General features: G+C 33.5%; 4 protein-coding genes across 6 annotated transcripts in view; 2 read left to right on the forward strand and 2 right to left on the reverse strand.

The window, feature by feature from the left end:
* The window catches only part of LOC105108438 (ribosome biogenesis protein), a 5742-nt gene extending 3433 nt beyond the window's left edge, over positions 1-2309 (forward strand). The window contains exons 2-6 of one of the 3 annotated variants that reach the window (XM_011002773.1): positions 536-618; positions 699-757; positions 862-911; positions 1552-1697; positions 1804-2309. In XM_011002773.1, coding sequence (XP_011001075.1) covers positions 605-618; positions 699-757; positions 862-911; positions 1552-1697; positions 1804-2008 — 474 coding nt within the window. In that variant the 5' untranslated portion in view covers positions 536-604 and the 3' untranslated portion in view covers positions 2009-2309. The other 2 variants (XM_011002761.1, XM_011002767.1) reach the window with 2 other exon arrangements.
* Positions 2310-2390: 81 nt separating this feature from the next.
* LOC105111298 (ADP-ribosylation factor-like) lies at positions 2391-6819 on the reverse strand. The gene is made up of 8 exons (XM_011006609.1): positions 6621-6819; positions 6430-6534; positions 5491-5669; positions 4803-4904; positions 3910-4075; positions 3343-3413; positions 3125-3244; positions 2391-2888 (listed from the first exon to the last, which is right to left on the reverse strand). Exons 1-8 carry the CDS (start codon positions 6667-6669, stop codon positions 2745-2747), a joined length of 936 nt encoding a protein of 311 aa, XP_011004911.1. The 5' UTR covers positions 6670-6819; the 3' UTR covers positions 2391-2744.
* A 1585-nt stretch (positions 6820-8404) lies between these two features.
* Positions 8405-13777, forward strand: NHD1 (sodium:hydrogen antiporter 1). Its single transcript, XM_011002783.1, has 10 exons — positions 8405-8891; positions 9479-9655; positions 9774-9902; positions 10053-10229; positions 10581-10687; positions 11658-11778; positions 12211-12272; positions 12384-12686; positions 13006-13300; positions 13379-13777. Exons 1-10 carry the CDS (start codon positions 8616-8618, stop codon positions 13496-13498), a joined length of 1767 nt encoding a protein of 588 aa, XP_011001085.1. The 5' UTR covers positions 8405-8615; the 3' UTR covers positions 13499-13777.
* Positions 13778-14176: 399 nt separating this feature from the next.
* On the reverse strand, positions 14177-17353 carry LOC105111307 (D-3-phosphoglycerate dehydrogenase 1, chloroplastic). The gene is made up of 5 exons (XM_011006621.1): positions 17341-17353; positions 16691-17032; positions 15417-15904; positions 15237-15332; positions 14177-15114 (listed from the first exon to the last, which is right to left on the reverse strand). The coding sequence occupies exons 1-5, from the start codon at positions 17351-17353 to the stop codon at positions 14443-14445; spliced, it is 1611 nt and encodes a 536-aa protein (XP_011004923.1). The 3' UTR covers positions 14177-14442.
* Between the last annotated feature and the right edge of the window lie 5049 nt (positions 17354-22402).

Raw genomic sequence — 22402 nt, forward strand, 5'->3', positions numbered from 1 at the left:
AAAAAAAACATATTTATATTTAACAATAATAGTCAATAAATTAAGCATATAGCTAAAAAAATATAAAATGCAAAGAAAAAAACAAAATCAAAGTGTGAGGGGCTATAAATAACTCAACGGAGATCCCCTGATAATTTTGAATTTTTTAATATAAAAAAGGATTTATAGAGATATATTAAAACATAATAAACATAAAAATTATAATCAATTATAATCAAGATGTAAGAGTGTATTTTATCAAATATATCCTTAGTAAATATACTATAAGCTTGCTGGGTCTAAATCCTAAATCCAGCCCACGTTTTTTTATCTTTTTTTCAGAGAGCTAAATTTAACCCATGGCTGGGCTGGATCAAATTACTAGTCCAAACTACTAAACCGGCTGGTTAAAGGAGCACGGGCGCGTGAGCTGTACACGCACGCTTGCTACAGTACCCGTGTAATTAAGTTGCAAAACGAGGGAGAACAGAAGCTTTCCTGATTTACAGAACCTTTTAACGAGAAAACCCTAGACAACTTTAATTTGCTTGCAGACATTAATTTTCTCTAGCGTTCTTTATAATATCTTCAACAATCCTCGAATTGTAACTTAGAACCTTCAGCCATGGGAAAGTCAAGGTGCGTGATATCCTTCTTCTTCTTCTTTTTATTAATGACTGGTGTTCTTTTGATTTTATTTATTTATTTTATGTTTGCAGACAAGATGCTGCGTCTAAAGCGGACCGTAAATTCGAGAAGAAGGTTCAGTTCTATAGCAGTGAGTGTTAATTCTGTTTTTTCCTTTTTAATTAACTAATGGTTCCTCATCTTTTTCCTAGCTCTATCCACTATTATATTTCTTGTATTTGCTTTTCAATGCAGAGGTCAGAGATACAGTTGCTGTTTTGAATGCTCAAAAATCTATTACCAAGGTAACCGATTGTTGTTTTCACTTTAGTTGTCTCAGAATAGTATAGTTTTTTCCTGTTTATAATGGGATTTACACGAGTCTAGATTGTGCTTCTGATGCTTGTGTAAATTGCCGAATTCGTAGAAATTATACGCAGAAATATTCTATATAACCATGGTATCTCTATTACATAGTTTCAGATAGCTTATCAGTGGAATTTTTCAGTTGCTTGAGTTCTGAAGAAGATTCTTCATGTGCGTCTTTTTATTAGTTGCAATTATGTCCTTTTGATGTTTTTAAATGATGGGGCAGTCTCTAGATCTCTTATTTTCATCGAGGACTACTACTTATTGTAGATCTCTTATTTTCATCGAGGACTACTAATTATAACCTGAGAGGTTTGACAAATGTTTGTGCTTGTTTTATTTGGGTTTTTGTTCTTGAGCACTGATTGGAATGTATAACTTGATTTAGTGTTTGCGGCTTTGCAAATTAGTCAGCATTGAAAACCTATGTTTCTGCAAATGTCAATTGGAGTTTTTATAGGTGCTCGGTGTCCCTGCCTCACTATGGAATGTTCTTCCTTCATTTTTATTGTTGGGTTCTTATTAGTTTCTGCCTTAATATATCATGAACTAAACAAACAATTCCTGTTCATTCAGAAGAAAAAGCTTCGAAGCCGACAAAAGAAATTGAAAGCATATGACCTCTCTACCCTCACAGAATTCCTCCCTGAGTTGAAGCCTCCTCAGCAATCAAAACCTGCTGCCGAGTTTAAATTGAATTCTAAATCAAGGCAAAAACTAATGTGTGCGCTTCATTTCCTTGCTCTCTATCTCATTGAGATGTTTTCTTTACCTTTACGTTAACTTTATTGAATCTTAGCTGTGTGATAACTGGTTTTCTCCTATCAGATTGAAGGAAGGGAAACAGTTAAGTATGGTTCTTAACCATCCGGCTTTCCAGGCAGACCCCCTCGGATCCATTCATCAACACTTACTGAGCACACAACCTGTTGCGGAGGAGAAACCAAAGAAAAAGATGAACAAAAATGGAGGGAAGAAAGTAAAGGGGAAAAAGTCGAAATCCTTGACTACGCCTCAGTCTATGGATTTCTGATTTTCTATTTTGATGAGTCGTCATGTCCATATCATATCCTGAAAATTCCATCACTCAAAATTTTTGGTTATCGCTGCCCCTGCATGTTTAATTGTGTTGAAACTTGTAATCAAGTGGTCAGTCCTATAGGATGCTCCCTCTCTGGATTGAACCTCCATTTCTGAACTCGTTTAACTTAACAATTTGTAATTTGTGGATGCATTTCCATTTGTTGTAGCCTTCTCCATCATGCCCAGAATAAGTACTTTACAGCTGGAAGTGCAACGATGAGACAAATGCATCCGAGCATTCAGATTTTAATTTGTGGATGCATTTCCTTGATAGATTCTCGTGCCATCTCTTACTTTTGTAACCGATGAGTCAAAAACAGGAGATTCTGAAATTGCAACTCAAAATAGGTGGGGATGTTACAAGATTCTTATTGAGCGCCCTCTGAACGTGCAATGATTCTGATCTAGCCGATTTGGCAAGGAAGATGACGCTGCAACCTTAAACGTCCCTTCAGTTTTCCTGCAGAAATCGGGAATGATTTCTAATGTTATGCTGCCTTGTTAGAGATATTGTTAGATAGCCAGTCCAGACCTTCGTATAGTCTACGTCCTGAAGTGGCAGAAGAGCTTTGAATGTATCTGCAGAAAGTAATCCAAATTGCCGCCTTTCAAGCTGAGCAATTGTTGGCACGCATGCGACGACAAAGGAGAAATGAGTGAAATGAGAAAAGGAGACAAGCTCCAATCTAAGAACTTGACACATTGACTTGCCAGCGACGCTGTTTAAGAGGAGGTAGTCCAGACTTATCAACAACCTCAGAAACAGACATAGCATTCGGAACATCTTGCTTGTTGGCAAAGACAAGCAGGATGGCATACTTCAGTTCGATCTGCAAAATGAATAGAAAATGTGCACACTCGTTTAGATTGTACGAGACTACACAGCATATGAAGAATCTCACAGAAAAGGAGTAGCATATATAGGAAGTGAAAATCATTTGGATTTCTGAGGATCAGGATCTTTAGTTCATTCGTTCTCCTTTTATTTTCTCAATTATCCTTTCCTTGCCTCTCAAAAACACCCAAGAAAAGGAACTTCAATTTTTGATAGATGGATATTACTAACATCAGATAAAATGCGAAGTAGCTCATTGCGAGCTTCTGAAATTCTCCCCCTATCATTGCTGTCCACAACATAGATGAGTCCGTGGGAATTCTGAAAGTAGTATCTCCATAGAGGCCGAATCTGTTTTGCAGCAAATCATTCAAAAAAGACTATAGTTGCTCGAGTAAACATTCAGCAAACTCTCTTCTTTAGTTAATAAAATAGCACTAAGCTTGTACCTTTTTCTGTCCTCCTTCATCCCATACGGTGAGACTTATATTTTTGTACACCACCGTCTCCACATTAAAACCTGTGCCAAAGCAAATCAAGGCAAATAGGTATATATGCTAAACAAACTAAGCAAACTCAAAAGTGAAAACCATACTATACATCAAGAGATCAGAAAATGAATCATTCTGTCAAACAAAGAAGCAGCTGCTAACAGAAGATCCTCAAAACACTGCTATATTTTGTTGGAAGTCCGAGGAATAAATGAAACATGAACTGAAGAATGAGTTGTTTTGTAAAGCTGATTAAAGTATTAAACAAAGGGGATACTGTTTTCTAACATGAGCTGTCTATCTAGTATATACTACTATGCTTCCGGCTGCATTACGAGCAGATTATCAACAGCTGGATTTTCTGGCTGGGAGCGCAAGTCTTATGGTCGGCCTAGGCATATGCAGCATTTGAAGGGATAGACAACTGTGAGAGATAGCCAAGAAAGATATTGAATTAAACACCCATTGGAAGATAGATCCAAGCCAGTTTCATCATGGAAAGGGGAGAGTTTAAAGGATAGATACCAATTGTAGGTACCGTAAGAACAATTTCTCCCAGCTTTAGTTTGTACAGAATGGTTGTTTTCCCAGATGCATCAAGCCCCACCATGACAATCCTAATTTCAGTCCTCGGAAGGAATCTTCTTGCAAGTCGGGATATGGTTGCGCCCATACTAAAGTTAGTTAAAACCTAAGAAACACAGATGTATCGAGGTAGAAAAAAGTAGTGCTTAATTGTTGCACCGAGGAAGAGATCTTCCAATGATGATAGAAGACGCATGGAACAGGATATGACGAAATATGAAAAGCACTTATGGAAGAGTAAAGAATATAGCAGGAGATATCTTTTATGCTTATGTAAATAGCTGGCAAGGGATTTTGGATGAAAAACGCAAAACGAATAAATTCTGAAGAAGGAATGGAGTTCATTTGCTTTGTTGCTCTTCTCTGTAGCTGCTGCCATTTCATAGGAAATAACCATATGAGATGAGTGGAGGTTGTTCAGATTCTATTTCCTTGTCATCTGGATGCCGAACAGAATATGTCTATTCGCATCTGTTTGCAGCGGACAAGAATGGAATAAAAGAGCCTCTGAAAAGCATTAACAGTGCTTCTTCAAGTAAAACACGTTTATTATCATATAATTGTCCTTGTAACTCGGTCAGTCCAAGATATCCCTTGTATGGAAGCTGGAAGCTGATCTGATACCATCAAATAATATCCAGCCAGCTTATTTTCAACTTAAAAGTAAAAACAACGTAATATCTCGGATGAAAATGCTTTGAACAAATAAAGATTGACATGACATCTACATTTTCAAATATTGCAATATCGGAACCAATGAACAAAAAGTGTAACACCAATATCTTCAGAATCACAAGCTTTACAAACACAAAATAACAACCTAAGTGTAATCAATTCTCAGAGGCCGATTGGAAGATAAACACAGCTGTCAAAACACCCATCAATCCTGTTACTGCCAAGGCCACCGTAGGCAAGGGGGCTGTGAGTCCAAAATTCTGCAAAAGCAAAATGGACATGGATTTGATAAGCAATTGTTCACGATTACCAATTATTCCATCAATAATTAAATCACACTTGAATAAATTGGCTCCAAAATTGATAACTGCAATCGGTCATACGTAGCATCAAGCACTTTCTTGGCTCAAGTGCCTAAACCTCTAAGATAAAAGCCAAGCTCCATTGCATGGGAATCAATTCATAATTACTAGTTGCAGTGTGGAATTGTGGTCATCATTGCTGAAGAGTCTGCCAGTGTTTTAACTTAACTTTCATGATCACAAAAAGATGTTATTTCCTTGGTTTAGAGCAATAGTAGTATTGGATAACATTAGGGAACGCTAAATACATTTTATTTCAAAGTTTGATAGTCTAATCAACAAAGTAGAATCATTATCATATAGTATGGGCAATCACAATTTAGTACAAGCTGCATGTCAGAAGTTTTGAAGTCTTACATATTACAGTGTATTGATACCGTGTTGCAAAATGAATTATTGACAGGAGGACTGAGTGCTTTTTTAAAATGATAGTAAGCCCTTTGTTTTTCGAGACATTGAAACTCATAATTAATACATGCCATACCTCCAAAAGTCCCTTTCCTGTAGCGATTTCAACAATAATGACCCCAGCAAAGCCAACCATTGCAAGCCGTCCAATCCATACATCCACACCGCTGCCCTCCTGGGTACTTCTCTCACATTTTACAGAAACAAATGTTGCTCTCCCTGCAGCCTTTTTCTGACGAGAAGTTCTTGATATCACTAAAATAGAAATTGAGTATTAGTTCCCTACACTTTTAATGTTTCTTTGGTTGCCAATAACATAAAGGATAAGAAAGGAACATTTGGAACTGCATTGGTACATTCAGCAGTTCGATCAAAAGTTATAAACTACTCTTGTGGAACGACTTCTTGGCAAAAAAAAAAAAAAAAACACAAGAAGAAAAATGGCAAAAACAGACCACATTACGATGTAAATTCAGAAAGCCACTAACTTCGCATTCACCCTTGATAACACAACAAAAACCTCATTGCATCTACTGAGGTTCGTTCCAATTTAAAGCTCAAAGCTCACATCTTGTGGATGTCAGGATAATTTCGCTGACTGGTTGAATTATTTCAGATTATCTTGAACATACAGGTAAAAGCAATATATCAAGAAAGCACCAATTTCTTGACCAGGTCACAAACACAAGAAAATGATAACTCTACCTGGCTGTTAATTCCCACAAAGCTGTGAATCTAAACCAATAACACCAAGTGTGCTTCCATGAGTAGTCTTTAAATTTCTTTTTTCTTTTTTTTTTCAATCTCTAGCCCAATTAAATTTAAAACCCATTTTGTACTCACTGCGATGGACATCAATAAAAATAAATAAAAGATTGCTGCCTTTAATACTAAATGATGAAGATAGAAGACTGGAACTTTGAACACACAGCTAGCTAAAATAGGGTGCAAATTAAGGAACAAATGCTAAGCAGGTAATAGATGACAAGAGACATGAAACGAATGAAATCCTTACAGAGTGGAGACCCAGTAGCGAAAGCAGTCCCATTTCGTGCAAGACTAGAAGTGGGTAGTCGAGAAATGGGAAGGCGGGTTCTTGATGGCCTAACAGCACTAATATCTGCAACATCAACATTTCACAAAGTACATTAAATTTCATACAACATAAACAAACTTGAAGACTAGCACAGAGAAAGGAGAGTGTACCGTGAATGGACAGGGCGAGAGAAGCAGAGACTTGAGCTAGTGCTGCCATGGTGTGGTGATTTTGAGAAGGAGAAAATTTGTGAAGCGCGCCACCCTAACTTCCTGTAGTAAGCTGCTATCCTCCTCTTTAACTTTTAGTGGCGGTTGAAGATGACCAGACATTTTTGTGAGACGTGTAACATGGATTGACAAAGTTTGTCGTTGTAGAATTTAACGGCATGTCGTCTTGGTATAGTTCTCATATTCTAGTTACCCATTCTCATGGAAGAATGAGACAGTTTGCCGGTGTAATATTATATTGTCCCGCTCTAGTGATCAATATTTTTTTAAAAAATATATTAAAAATTTTAGTAGATTTTTTTAGTTTAACAATTTTACCATCCTAACAGCTTGAATCCAGTAATTATGTCTAGTTAATTTTTTTTATAATTTTTTATTTTTATAAAAAAGTGTTTCATTTATCCTTGAAGTACCTTTATTTTTAAAATTTTTATTTATTTATTTTTATAAACAAAAATTAATTATCTTTAAATTATTCTAAACAAAAATTTTACTTTTTTATTTTTTATAAAAAATATTTAAACTATCATTAAATTATTCTCAATAAAATCTTAATTAACTTTTTAAAATATTTTTGTTATTTTTTATAAAAAAAATATAAATTATCATTAAAATATCCTAAACAAAAATCTTAATTAATTTTTATAATTTTTATAAAAAATCTTAATTATTTTATTATTATTTTTATAAGCTCCTAGGCCCGGCGGTCAAGCCATACCCAACATATTTGGGTTTGGCAACTATATCAAATCTAAACAAACATAGAATAAATGTGCATTTTAGTTATGAGAAAAGATAAAAGAAAGAAAAAACACAAACAATCGATCACTGAAAAAGAAAGAAAAAACACAAATAATCGATCACTAATATTAATCCAACTATAATATATTAACATGTATCACATCATATGAAAGATGACATATTTATGTATCTATTTTGACTATAAATGATCGAATTTTACTACTAGAATGAGTTTTACACACCTCTTTAATGGCATAAACAATGTCTATTCGTTAAAACGTGCAGAACATATATCAGTAACTCTTATGGCATAAACAATGTCTATTCGTTAAAATGTGCAGAACATATATTAAATAAACAATAGAAAAGACAACATGACAATATTAAAATGCTTCTCATATTCTTTTTAATTACACATCATACCCAAATAAATTTCATTATTGCAATTCATAATAATTTGTTTAGAGTTATAGTAAAAATCTCATGTCATTTAGTTTTATAGGATTTAGTTGGCATTGATTAACTCAGTCCCAACGTTATTTTATACCAAAATTTAAAATTTTTTTATTTTGAAATTTTATTTTTATTATTTTATTTTATTTTTTTATTTTATTTTTATTATTTCTTTTATATTAAGCTAATTGAGAATTTGATTTTGTAATTATTTTTTAAATATTGTTGATTGCTATAGTGTTTCTCCATATAAAAATACTTTAAAAAACAATTATTATCTCAATAACAAATACTATGTTATCTATAAAACTCGTAAAAATCACGTTATAAGATGAATATAAAAATTTTAAGCATATCAAACTAGAAACGAAGATAATTTAACATGAATTCAAATTCAAAGTATATAGAATGTAATTAATACGAATGAGGGAGTTTTATTAAATAATTATTTTACTTGGTAAATCCAAGCAAGCCCTTTCCTTGTGGACAATAAAATCACTTGCAACGAAAAAAAAAATCCAAATAACGACAAGTCGTTGTATCAGCATGTCTCCTCATTGGATTTTCCACTCCCGTGATTGAATCCTGTCAACAAGCCATTTCGTTTCCATATTATCTTAAAAAAAGAGCTCAAAATCTCTCCCCTCTATGTAACAGGCAATCATTAGCTTTTGAACTGAGCCAAACACAACCTCTTCCCTTCTCCAATCGTCAAAAGCTTGTTCAAAGTCTATAGCTTTAATGGCATCCTTCTCAAATGGGACACACCACTTACACATAACAAACCGATTCAAGAAACAATCATTCCATTCTCTATCTTCCACCCCGCTATCTTCACTACCTTATAAGTCTTGTTTTGGTTCATCTTTGTGTAAATTAAGAGGTTCAAGAGCTCTTGGTAATGAACTACTTGCTAGAGCTGAAAACAAGGCTAAAGGGTCGTCATCATCACCTCCACCTTCTTATCCTTCAAATGAGCAACAAGGTCAACAGGTCAACATTGATCAACAGCTTCAGGTTCTTTTTTACGTTTCATTTTCGTTAAAGTCTCAGTTTTTATGAGGGCCTCTTTACTTGTTTTGCTAGCTGGTGGATTGGAATTTTAGGTTTTGGCATATTATGTATGTGAATTTGGTTTTGTGTGAATGAAGTGGTCTCGGATTACTGGAAAACGAAATTTATCATTTTTTCCCGCCCAGGTTTTGCATTTCTTGTGAATATGTTTGTTTAATCTATTAATATGGGACTGCCATTATTACTGGGAAGTGCTATCTTCATATGTTAATTTTGTCGCGTACAATGAATTTTGCAATGGATAATGAATGATCTCGTTTTAGCTTATATCTTTAAAGGCGGATGCGGTCTGCAGATTTCTCTTTCTTCGTAGCCAGGCAAGTGGAAAGTTTATTGAAAACGTTCAATGGACTTTTCTTGTACTTGAAATATTGATTGTAGTCTAATTTGTTGCTCTGGATCTATTTTTTTTTGTAACACAAGAATCAATATTGTTTTTGTTATTGAAAACGCTGTTATAACTTATCGGTATCTTTTCACATTCAATGCTGTTGGTCAGGCTTGTTATTGACCCTTTAGCATGTAATCAGGAGCTGGAACAAATATCTGGATCATGTGACCCTTTGTGCTCACTTGATGAAACAAGCTCCGGAGATTTTGAAGCCAACTACCAGCCAAAAACTGATTTGGTGAAAGCTCTTGCAATTTTTGCTGCAGCTGGAACAGGGGCGGTGGCAATCAACCATTCTTGGGTGGCTGCCAATCAGGTTTATCTTTATCATGTGTACAGGTTTTTTAATTATCAACATTTTCATCCAGACATATTATGAAAGGTTATATGAAAATGGTAAGCTAGTAGTTTACTTGATGATTTTGCTGAGACAGGATCTTGCTATGGCATTGCTTTTTGGAATAGGATATGCAGGCATTATTTTTGAAGAGTTTCTAGCCTTCAATAAAAGTGGAGTGGGATTATTGATGGCTGTGAGTTTATGGGTAATAAGAAGCATTGGGGTAAGATTCATACTCTTCGCTTATTTACCCAAACTGATTTTGCTTCTATATTTAAGTTCCTTTTTTAATTAGATTCTATACTTAAGTTCCTTTTTTAATCTGAAATGCATGCCTTCTTCATTAAATATTTGTAATTATAATCTTGTGCAGGCTCCTTCACCTGATATAGCTGTTTCAGAGCTGACACATGCTTCAGCAGAAGTCAGTGAAATAGTATTTTTCCTGCTTGGTGCAATGACCATTGTAGAGATAGTTGATGCACATCAAGGATTTAAGCTGGTTACAGACAATATAACCACTCGAAAGCCAAGGACTCTCCTTTGGGTGGTTAGTGTTGCATTTCTTCTGTCATGGGCATGCTAACAGGTCCTTTGTTTCAAATGTTTGATAGATTAGACATTATTCGATGAGGAGGCAGCTAGTTGCATGATAATTTTTTTCTTGTGGTTCAATATCTTACAGTTATATACCAATTCAAAAAATAAAAAAAAAATTCCATTTATGGCAGCGTCTACTCCTCTGTTATGTAGTTACTCGAAGGACCAATAGTTTTGGTCTAAAATGATTAGTTTTTAGTTCTAATTATTTTTCTGCTTGAAATTTCTCTATTAGCCTCATAATTATTGGGTCATGTTTCCATATGAATTGTTTGTGACCAGTGATTGTTGGATCTTGCAGGTTGGTTTTGTGACATTTTTCCTTAGTTCAGTCCTCGACAACCTGACATCTACTATTGTCATGGTTTCTTTATTGAGGAAACTAGTACCTCCATCAGAATACCGCAAGTATGTGCTGGAATTCTTACGAACTTATCCTCTTCTTATTGAGAATATTGTAGAATATAGCTTGATATTAGTCTCTAATCCTGACTTAAATTCCTGGTTTCATATAGTTTCCATGATTTGTTGAATATGTTATTAGATTTTTACCGACTTAGGCAAGTTCTGGATGTTTCCATGTTTAACACCACCTTAACAAAATTAGGATGCATTTAGTTGTGGCAATTTTTCCAATTTTATAGGAAATTTTCTGAAGATGAATTAATTATGAAAACATGTTCAATAATTAAAATGAGAACTGTTTTCTTTGGGCATATGTGTTTTTTACTTATCTTTCTACAGAGAAATAATTTAGAATAGAGATGTGATGTGCAGGAAAAAAAAAGTAGCAAACTATTTTCTGAGAGTAACACTCCCTTAAAATCTATTCTATTTAGGATGATTAGGATTCTTGTATGAAAAATTTATCAAAAGTTGTAGAAATTTGGATAAGTTTGAAACATTACATTAGATTTAGAATTTGGATAAAGAAGAGACAGACAACCGAGCCTAAATCCCAAACTAGTTGGGGTTGGCTATGTGGATCCTTTTTCCCCTGTGACTTGATGATATTCCAACTGGAAAAGAAAGAGAGTGAAGAAAAGTCATGGATGATCCTAGAATGGTGTCGAACCTTGATTTGTCTGAACCTGAAAATAGATTTTCAGCATTTCCAGTAAGAAGAGAAGCCCCTAATGCATCTGCATAATGGCATTGCTTGATAGATTATTGAGATGATATAGTTAAACGAGAAAAGCTGGGATCTTAATGTACTAGTGATCTTCCCATTCCTTTTCTTTCCATAGAGGGGAAAATGCTGTGTTTGCATTCTTACTTCATTGAACTGCCTTTTATTTTTGGGAATTCCTCCTTTTTTAAACTTGGAAAACTTCTTTAGCTAAGTAGAGCTCCATTTATATCTATGGGTTGCTTACAGGCTTCTTGGAGCTGTTGTTGTGATTGCAGCAAATGCTGGTGGTGCATGGACTCCAATTGGTGATGTTACAACCACCATGCTATGGATACATGGGCAGATATCCACATTGCCAACCATGAAGGTCTTTTTCATTTTCCCTAGTATAGAGTTGGATTCAGTGGCAAATAGGCTAACATGCACCATTGGCAGGGAAATATATCATGCATCAAATGCACACATAATTTACCATGAAATAGACTTGGTTAACTTGGAGGGTCAAATCAAAATGACTGGATAAGTTTTATTCCTTTCTGGTGGACATAATTTTGATACCTCAACAAGGTCTTGTGATGAGAAAAAATGTTTTCATACGATCTCATCTTACACTTTTTTTTTCTTCCTGAACCAACCTCACATTACATTTACATATAAAAGGAGAAGCGCTTGGAATTTGTGTTACAATTGATAGATTGACATGCATGTTAATTTAAAGCTTGGAAATGGCATGCCTCAGTTCTTTGAGAAAATTTAACTAAACAAGATCAATTAAAAAACACTTCACCTTTGCTTGCAGGGTTTGATTTTACCCTCTGCTGTTTCTCTAGCTGTCCCACTGTCTCTATTGTCCCTGACCAGGTACTATTCTTCTTGACGCATTAGAGAAAAATAAGAATTAGAGCTCTGAAAGATTTAGTTGAACTTCACATATTGTGGATGACTGAAATGTGTTTCTGATGTTCCATTCAGTGAAGTTAACGGAAAGGGACAGGACTTGCCGAATGTTTTGGCATCTGAGCAGATGGCTCCTCGGGGACAGCTTGTTTTCTCTGTGGGTATTGGAGCTTTAATTTTTGTTCCTGTGTTCAAGGCCCTGACCGGATTGCCTCCTTTCATGGGTATGCTACTTGGGCTTGGAGTTCTTTGGATTCTCACAGATGCTATTCATTATGGTGAATCAGAAAGGCAAAGGTTAAAAGTACCACAGGCTTTATCGCGGATTGACACTCAAGGAGCCCTTTTCTTCCTTGGAATCCTTTTATCTGTGAGCAGGTATACATGCAAACAATGTATGGATTTTCCGGTTCCATGTATGTACTTTGTGCTTAGAATTTTTCCCTCGTTAATTTTACTTTGAATTTTGTGTCGTGTCAAGACTTGGGTTTTTGACTGATGTTTCTAAGTTTGATTACTGACTTGTATTCTTCTTCATTTTGCACATACAGTGTTCCACCTTTCTATAAATTTTCTAAGTTTGATTAGTGACTTGTATTCTTCTTCTTCATTAATATGAAAAATCTATAGTGCCACTGGAAGGTAGAGGGTTATGGTTTTCTTGGTTATAATAATTTTGAATAATATTTTTTCGCAGTCTGGAGGCAGCAGGGCTTCTTCGTGAACTAGCCAATTACCTTGATGCACATATTCCAAATTTTGAACTGATTGCAAGTGCAATAGGAGTTGGATCAGCAATTATAGACAATGTTCCACTGGTTGCAGCAACAATGGGAATGTACGATCTCTCCTCTTTCCCGCAAGATAATGAGTTTTGGCAGTTAGTTGCATTTTGTGCTGGAACTGGTGGTTCCATGCTAGTTATTGGCTCGGCCGCTGGAGTTGCTTTTATGGGGATGGAAAAGGTGGACTTCTTTTGGTACCTGCGGAAGGTATGTTCCGGATGAATGACATTCCTAGTCAACATATTTTTCTTCTTTTGAGTAAAAGAACTCGTTATCTTCTTTCAGGTGAGTGGCTTTGCTTTTGCTGGTTATGCTGCTGGTATTGCTGCCTATTTAGCAATTCATAACTTCAGCATCTCCCTACCAACAACTCTAGCAGAGCTTCCTGCCCTCTCAGGTTCATAAACTCTAGTACTCGGTCTCTGATGGTTCACTGGCTTTAAAGGGATGTGGCCCTCCGCATCAGATTAAACTGGTGATAAACCCGAATGCAAATGGGTTCCCTGATGTTAAACAGTTCTGAGCACTTGAACGAGCGAATATGAATTAGATACGATAAATTGTGTTTTCATTAGATACATGTCGTCGACGGATCACATTATGCTTGCCTTCGACCTGGTAGAAGCCAAAAACATCTTTTGTTCTTTAGAACAACGATTAGATCACACTGAGCATGTGATATCATTTAAATTTCTTTATTAAAAAAAGGTCAAAACAATAGCTTTTCATCACAAAAATTATAATTAAATTTTAACCGATTAATTAAGTTTGGATTTTTTTTTCACAGATTAAACCGAACAATGTTGTTAAAATTCTGTTTGAGGGTATCCGTGCATGTCAATCTCTTAATTTTTTATTTTGAAATATATTAAAATAATATTTTTTTTATTTTTTAATATCAACCTATTAAAATCCAAATAACTTCATGCTAAAATAATATTAAGAAACAAACAAAGATAAAACCGTTCAAATGACTGATAATATCACAGATCAGAAATACAGTGGTCCCATGCGAGTATTAATTATGGGGCAAACATTGTCGAGAGGCAAACCGCAAATCTAAAATGAGAAATAAGCGAGACATAAAATGCACAAGAATCAATAAAACATTTAAGAAACTATTTCATCCACGAGGACATTCAAGATGAAAAGATAGCTGAATTAAGAGGCATGCTTGCCTCGATAAAGTACATTCACAATCTCAGTCTTAAACCTCTGATTATTCTTTCCCCTCCCCTAAGCGCCCTACTAGCTAACACTCATCAAAATCGGCCACTAGAATGAAGTTTTGCTACCCCTTTGAATAGAATTACTATAAAAAAAAAATGTAGCAAAATGACATAGCCACCCTATAACTTGAGGAAAACGAACTCTTCAACGGCCGGGATATCACCTATCTTTTTCAAAGTTTCTTTGCTGGGTTGCTCATCAACTCCAATTGCCATGACAGCTTGCTTTCGTGGAGCAATCCTTCCAACACTCATGAAGCTGACATTGACATTCTCTACTCCCAACACGCTTCCAACCTTGCCAATCATACCTGGCTGATCAACTTGTCGGCATAGTATAATGCTACCTTCCAAGCTCACATCCACCTCAAAAGATCCGACCTTGGTCAAATGGGGAATTCCATCCTTCACTCGTCCCTCGACCTTAATCTCCCCATTCTCAGATATGGCACTGGCGAATTTTGATTCCACATTGGCGATTTGGACCTGGATAAAGTCAAGTGGACTCTCAGGTGAACCATCTAGAAGAATGCGTTCTTCACTTATTCTTAGTCCCCTCTGTTTAGCGCTGAAATCAGCATTAACCAAGTTCACAAAAACACTGGATATGGGCTCAATCAGACCCTTGGTAATCATGGCACGGAGCACCCTGGTGTCAAGGTCATCAGGAGCCCTAGCAGAAGCATAAGTCACTTTCACATCTTTCACACCACTCCCACCTGACACAAGCTGGACAGCCAGTCTCCCAAGTTTCTCAGCAAGCTCAACAAATGGTTTCAGCTCAGCCAGAACCTGCAAGGGAGTAAAAGCAATGGCAAGGGAAAAGATTGTGTCCCTTAATTTCTCATGACCAGAAAAGATGTATGAATTAAACAGTGAATTGAATTAAAGATGACCTAAGTTTGTAATAATACCTCAGCAGGCACCATTGGTGCATTGACTGCAGTGGAAGCAAGCTCCCCTTTCAAGGCTCCGACTACAGCTTCTGCTATTTCAATAGCAACCCCTTCCTGCACATTAAACAGGAATTTTGTTTCATACCATGGTAAAGGAAAAAAGCAATATGGTTGTTGTTATATGACCGGTAAACACACCTGAGCTTCCATAGTACTAGCACCAAGATGTGGGGTCACAGTGACCCTCTCATGCTGCACCAACTTGCTGTCTTGTGGTGGAGGCTCCACAGTGAAAACATCAAGCGCTGCCTGAGCAACGATCCCAGCATCCAAAGCCCTTACCAGGGCATCTTCATCAATCACTCCTCCACGAGCAACATTGACAATTCTAACTCCTTTCTTCATCTTCACAAAAGTCTCATCATTGAGTATCTTTGCTGTAGCAGGAGTAAGTGGCATGTGCAAGGAGATGAAATCTGCAGTTGCTATGGCTTCATCAAAGCTCACAAGCTCCACACCGATTGCCCGAGCACGATCTGCTGGAGCATATGGATCATGAGCAATCACATGCATGCCAAGCCCCTTAGCACGCCTAGCAACTTCTGATCCAACCTTTCCAAATCCCATGACAGCAAGCGTTTTCCCAACAAGTGACACGCCCACATATTTGTTCCTCTGCCACTTTCCTACGTTAATCAAGAAACATTTGAAATAAGTGCTTCTAGACAGTATATCAATTCCAAGTGTCCCGTTGAAAAAGTTGATACGAATTAACAAAATTTGGACCAGAAGCAAATAATAGCATTCATGGAAAAACTCCATAATTGTAATCTTATGATGTCCATTTAATATATCCACTTAACCATAAACTTGTCATGGCCATTAAGAAAAGATGCTGTGCAGTCAAAAGGACATAGTTTAACCATAACTTTCCTTGACCGTTATTTAAAGTTATATACTAAAAAAGAAACAGCTGCCTGACTTATATCCATGTTTTTGCTCGAATCTTCCTTTGAAATTTGGATGACAACAAACAGAATTTACATGTTTCTCTAGAACTCATTATCCTTAAACCCTTCATAAACCCACCACAACACTATCTTTCCTGGATATGTAAAATAAACATCTTCAGTTGCTTGCATGTTAAGTATGTTTTGAATCATCAGCTTATTTGATCTTTTAAAAGACTAAAGTATCCGTAATAAATCTCTTAAGCATATAAAAAACCACATGCAAACCAGATCTCACCAAGAAAAAATAAGGAAAAGGAAAAAACAAAGCATAAAAATCCCAGATCCACCCTTAACCGAGAGCACCTAAAAACAGCATCGCTTCAGAAAGAATGTACTTTTACTAACCAAACTATCCAAAATCCCAGCTTTTTAATCAAACCCCATATTTTTTAAAACCTTTAACCACTCAACAAACTCAATCAAACACAAAAAATAAAGAAAATGCAAGCAATTGATTACCAGCTTTAACAGAGGCATCAGCCTGAGCAACATTTCTCGCCATAGCAGCCAACAAAGCAATTCCATGTTCAGCAGCAGCAATAGTATTGGCAGTAGGAGCATTGACAACCAAACATCCATGTTCAGTTGCGGCAGCAAGATCAACATTATCAATACCAACACCAGCTCTACCAACAACCTTTAATCTACCACCAGAAGATTCAAAAACTTCACGACTGACTTTAGTTCCACTACGTACAATAAGGGCATCACAAAGTGAGATCTTGGTACAAAGTTCATCTGGGCTTAGATTGTAAGAACAGTCAACGTTTGCAAAATCTTTCAAAAGGTTAACGCCCGCTTCTAAAAAAACAATCAGCACTGGTTAAAAAAAACACGAACTAAAAATGGGAACAAAAAATTAAGGAACTGCTTTGTTATTGTGGCCATGTTTTTTTTAATTAATTATCTGTTCAAAAATTATATTTTTTTATGTTTTTAAATATTTTAATATACTAATGTTGAAATTAAATTTTAAAAATTCAAAATATATTAATTTTTTATATTTTCAAATAAAAAATACATTAAAAATAATTATTATTATAATACCAAACACTATTTAACACTTATCGCATATTACTTTTTAAAATAACAAAGCTGGAAAGTGTTACTTTTAGGCAGCATTTTAGGTCCATTTTAGCTCATTATTTATGATTATTGTTAATGTTATTAAATTTATCTTGCTAGTATCTTTTAAACAATATTAAAAATATTGTTACCAGAGCTTTGATCTTATTTACCTTCTCTCTCTGGAGATTGTGCATCCTGTATTTTTTTTCTATTTTCTTAAAAAAAAATATCATTGCTAGTATTTCAAAAATGTTATAAAAAGAAAAAAAAATACCCTTTAATGAAACGAAGATCATACTATCACGGTGTCATTGTGAAATTTTTTTTTACATAAAGATCATATTATCACAAAATAAACAAAAAAAAAAATAACTTAAGATAATATATAGTACACGTCGGTGATTTTAGTTTTAAAAAAATATTATGAGACAATAAATGCTATCCAATATTAACATGTGCTAAGTAGAATGAATTCCCCTGTCCAGCAGAAAAAAATTGTTAAGGAAATATAGATTAAGGGATGATATTAAGATAAGAACGATTAAATGATCCAATAAAAACAAAATTAAAAGTAAAGGGACCAAAGACAACATTAGCGGGTCCTTTCGATGACTGACTGAAAATAAAGAAGCTAGGACCTGACTAGACAACTAATGCAGTAATTAGTTCTTTGTTTCAAAAACATCGTTGGTGTAATCAAAAGAGATAAAAACAAATTCTCCTCCTGTTGTGCCGGCATGTTTTCGTTTTAACTATTTTTAGTCGTAAAGAGGAACAAGCGGTGGGTCAAATGACAAGGAGGCTGCATGTGTGTTAATGAGACGTCACCATTCAAGATTAACACTGAAATTGTTGGAATCCTCGTCTTCGTTGTCGGATATCTATGTAGATTTTCTTCTGTATTACGAAGAAAATTAGATTACAAACACTGAATTAAATTATATTTGTGCCTATTTTGGTAGGAAATTAAAATTAAAGTCTAACCCGACTCATTTAATAAAAGTGAATATGCATCACATTAAAAAATAATATAAAATTACTATCGAAACTTCAAAATATCAAACTATAGGTTGAATTAATTATTTATCATTATATTAAAATTTTATTAACCAACTAGTTATGCATTCAAATTTTATTATTTTTATTTTATTTAATAAAAATTAAATAAGCTTGTGCAGGCCCATCTGGATTAATATACTTATAAAAACCCAATTTGATTCTCGTGTTGACTAGAATAAAGAAAAAAAATGACAATCAAATTTGGATTTTATGCCATAAATTAGAGTGAATCTAGTTGAATAACAAAACTCGTAGCACATTCGTTGAATGCTATTGAATAATATTAAGTTAATATCAGTATGATTTCAAGATCCAGAGAACGAAGGCCTGTATTTTACGGTTGATCCCAGGAGAATCAAAGACTTTGGAGGATGGTGGGCCCTAACCGCCGTTGGATTTGGGTTGGATTACTAGTGGCAATTCTATGGCTTGCTCACAGAAAGGTACATTCCAAAAACAAAAAAAAAGGCAAGAACTTGATTTGTTTTGACTACTTGTTCTGCAAAGGCTAGAAAGAGACGTAAGTGAAGGTAAGAAATTTTTAAATAAAAAAATACATTGACTAGAAAAGGACGTAAGTGTGCTGGAATAGAATAACATTTCATAGCTGGCGGTTCCTAATTAGTTAAAATTTATATGTGCTGGAATCTATGTATAACACGGGATAAGACCCGGTAATACCCAGTGATTTTATATTAAAAAAATAACGTGCAAATTATTGTGTTTATTTATATAAATATTAGGGTAATGTTAAATCGCATAACCAAGTGCTCTCAATTGTTTCAGGACTATAGTGAGTGACTTTCGAGAAAGGCTCCTGGTCTGGTTATTTCAAGTTCATTTAACATGATTTTTGAACTATAATTTTTAATTTTTAATCATAGTTTAAAAATTATTTTCCACAGATAACTTATGGAAAAAATGAGTTGAAATAATTCCATGTTAAGAATATGTTTCATAAAAATAACTCAAAATATTTTTTTATAAAAGTAATGTAATATAATCCATAGTCTATGTGTTAAAATTTGTTTTTTTATTTATTTTTTTATTAAATCTAAACTTTCCCTCGAATTTACAATAAACTTATAATTTAAGTTAGAAGTTATCTCCAACAAACACACTCATGACTATTCTTTGAATTAAAATCTTAAAAACAACTTAAATCAGTTTAAAGAAATCAGATCAAGTAAAACCTTAATCATTCATCTTATAAATAAATATATTACAAAATATAGCAAAAAAAAAAAGCCGACCCCTTCCACACTTCCACGCTTGCCAGGCACCCGAAACCGGACTGGTTTATACAATACATGACCCGTACTTGAATCGGTTTAAAAAACAGTGCATGGCGCTGGAGCAAAAATCCATGACCTTCGCTAGTGGGGAGACAGTCTTGATTCGACAAATTTAGGCGCGGGCCCATATCCAATGAAGAATTATTTGCTTGAACAGGGACGAGCACACAGGTATATGGCCAATAATGGAACCTGGATTTGGGATTTTGGTGTGATCTGTTAGGCCAGTCAGTGAGGCAACAAGGCGTCGAGACATGAAAAATTATTATCTTTCAAGTTATTAATTTTTTTTATTATACTTGCCAAAGGATTAAAGAAATATATCTTTTGGATACAGTGAAGGCTTCAAATTTATTGGCAATAACTTCCAAAGGTTTCTTAAAAATTTCTATTTTGTTTTTAATAGACGTGTTCACAGATTCAGCAGAGAAAAAATATAAAGAAAAAAAAATTTCTAGTTGATTTTTATCAATAAATAAAATAATATTATTCATAGTAATGTGTTTATAGAAATTTAAAGGCACATCTCTATATACAGATATGTTTATAGAATTCAAAAATACAACTTTTTTAAAATTAAAATAATAACTTGGGAAGAGGTATTATATGTAATTAATGAATTAATTTCAAAAAATAATTAATTAAATTAAATATTCTCTCAAACATCTAAATTTATTAATTCAGTGTCTCTCACTTTATAAGATATAAAAAATTCTAATGTGGAATAAATTTTTTTGTATTTTATCTAATATTCAAGCTATTATAACATGACCTAAAAACTCAATATTTTTTTGTTGCAATGGAATCAAAATCAAATTACAACAAGTGATATAGAGTACAATAAAACTCTTTGCTTTTTAGTGCGAGGTAGAAATCTCTTTGTTCAGTGGCGGAGTCATAATAAGAATTAAGAGGGCAATTGCCAATTGTCCTCTTAATCTTCTTTTTTTTAATATTTTTTATATTAAAATTTTAATATAATAATTTAACAACCTTTTTTTTCTTTTTTTTAACTATTACTTTTACATCTTTTTCTTTTATATTTTTTTAAAATTCTAAACTATTATTTGATCAAGCAAATAATCTTTCATACTTTATACTTAGGGTTTTAAGTGAGTTTCATTCATTTTTTTTATTTATTTCATTGTTTAATTTTAGTTTTTTTTCTTGGTAATATGATAATTTTAAATTAATAAGTTTATCTATAATATTATATGCATATGAATATGAATTGAAATGAGTTTATGTGAATTAATATGTATTTTGTTATGAATCTTATATGAAAAATAACAGTGATCAACGTACTAATGATTAAAAATAAAGTACTAAACAACTAAACAAATTAAGGATATATTAAAAAAAATTAAAAAATATATTAATATTTATATTTAACCCACTCATGTAAAATAAAAAATTAACAAAGAATTGTTGCAAAAAATTTCACTAGTCCTTAAAAGATTTAAAAATAAATAAATAAAAGTTTTATTGTATATATCGAAAGAATATCTTTAATGAAATTAATAATGAAGTTATTATTTAATAATTTTAAAATATGAAAACCGAAAAAAATTATAATATAAGTTTTTTTATTTTAAAAATATTTAAAAATTATTTTTTTATATATATAATATATATCTATATAATATATAATATCAAATATTTATAATTTATTTTTTCATGTAAAATTTTTTGGCTTCGCTGTTGTCTCTATTTTACTTGATATTCAAGCTATTATATCACGATTTGCCATGGAAACTCTATTTATTTTTTTTTGAAATAAAAACAAGTTGAACTTACAATACAAATTATGAGGAGGGGTGCATGTAATTGCATAAGTAAAGAGATGATGCTTAAAATTTAACATGCCTTGTAATAAAGGTTTTTTCAGTATTTTAATAATGAGTAATTATATGTTTATATTAATATTTATTTTTAATTTTTAAAGTTGATAGGTGGTGATAAAAAATCTAACACCTATAAAATAATTCTTATTTTTATTATTAATAAGGGATAAATATTCTTATACAATAATAATAAATAATAAATAATAAATAAATATTTTTTATATAATAATAATATTGATAAAAATATAATAAATCATTCATATATTTTTATATATTTAGGATACAAGAAAATAATTATTTTTTTATTATTAATATTTTATGTTAAAAACTTTAAAAATAAACAAATAATAGACTTGTGATCCAATATAAAATCTATAATAATTATATATTTTATATGCGTGAGAGCCTAAAATGATTTCAAATCTATAAGTGAGGGGTAAAGCATCTTGTGAGAGTCATATATATATATATATATATTCAGGATTTAATGTATAGCTGATTTAATGTACAGCTGAATTTAAAAATATTGAATTTGATGTTTCACCTAACTTACAATCTGAAATCATTTCAGATTGACAATCACAAAAATCAAATCAAGTATACAAGGCTATTACCTTGAATATGATTCTTCATGATGATCCCTCGTAAAAACCATGGATAGTGGTTGCACAGCGTAACCATGGCACGTAGGTTCGCAAGCAAAGTGGCAAGGCAGGTATACCCCTGAATCACCCGTTTTAAAACCAGATACAAACCCAAAGTCGCTGGACGCTAACCAAGCTGGGGAGGAGCCTCCTCAAAGCAGCCCGCACTAGCCCTGATCATCACAAGAAAATAGATTTATAACCAATGGAATCAGACACTCAAGTACGTCGAAATTAAAATATCTACTGAACATATCAGGA

This window comes from Populus euphratica, unplaced genomic scaffold (assembly GCF_000495115.2).
Source record: "Populus euphratica unplaced genomic scaffold, PopEup_1.0 scaffold3.1, whole genome shotgun sequence".
Classification (NCBI taxonomy): domain Eukaryota; kingdom Viridiplantae; phylum Streptophyta; class Magnoliopsida; order Malpighiales; family Salicaceae; genus Populus; species Populus euphratica.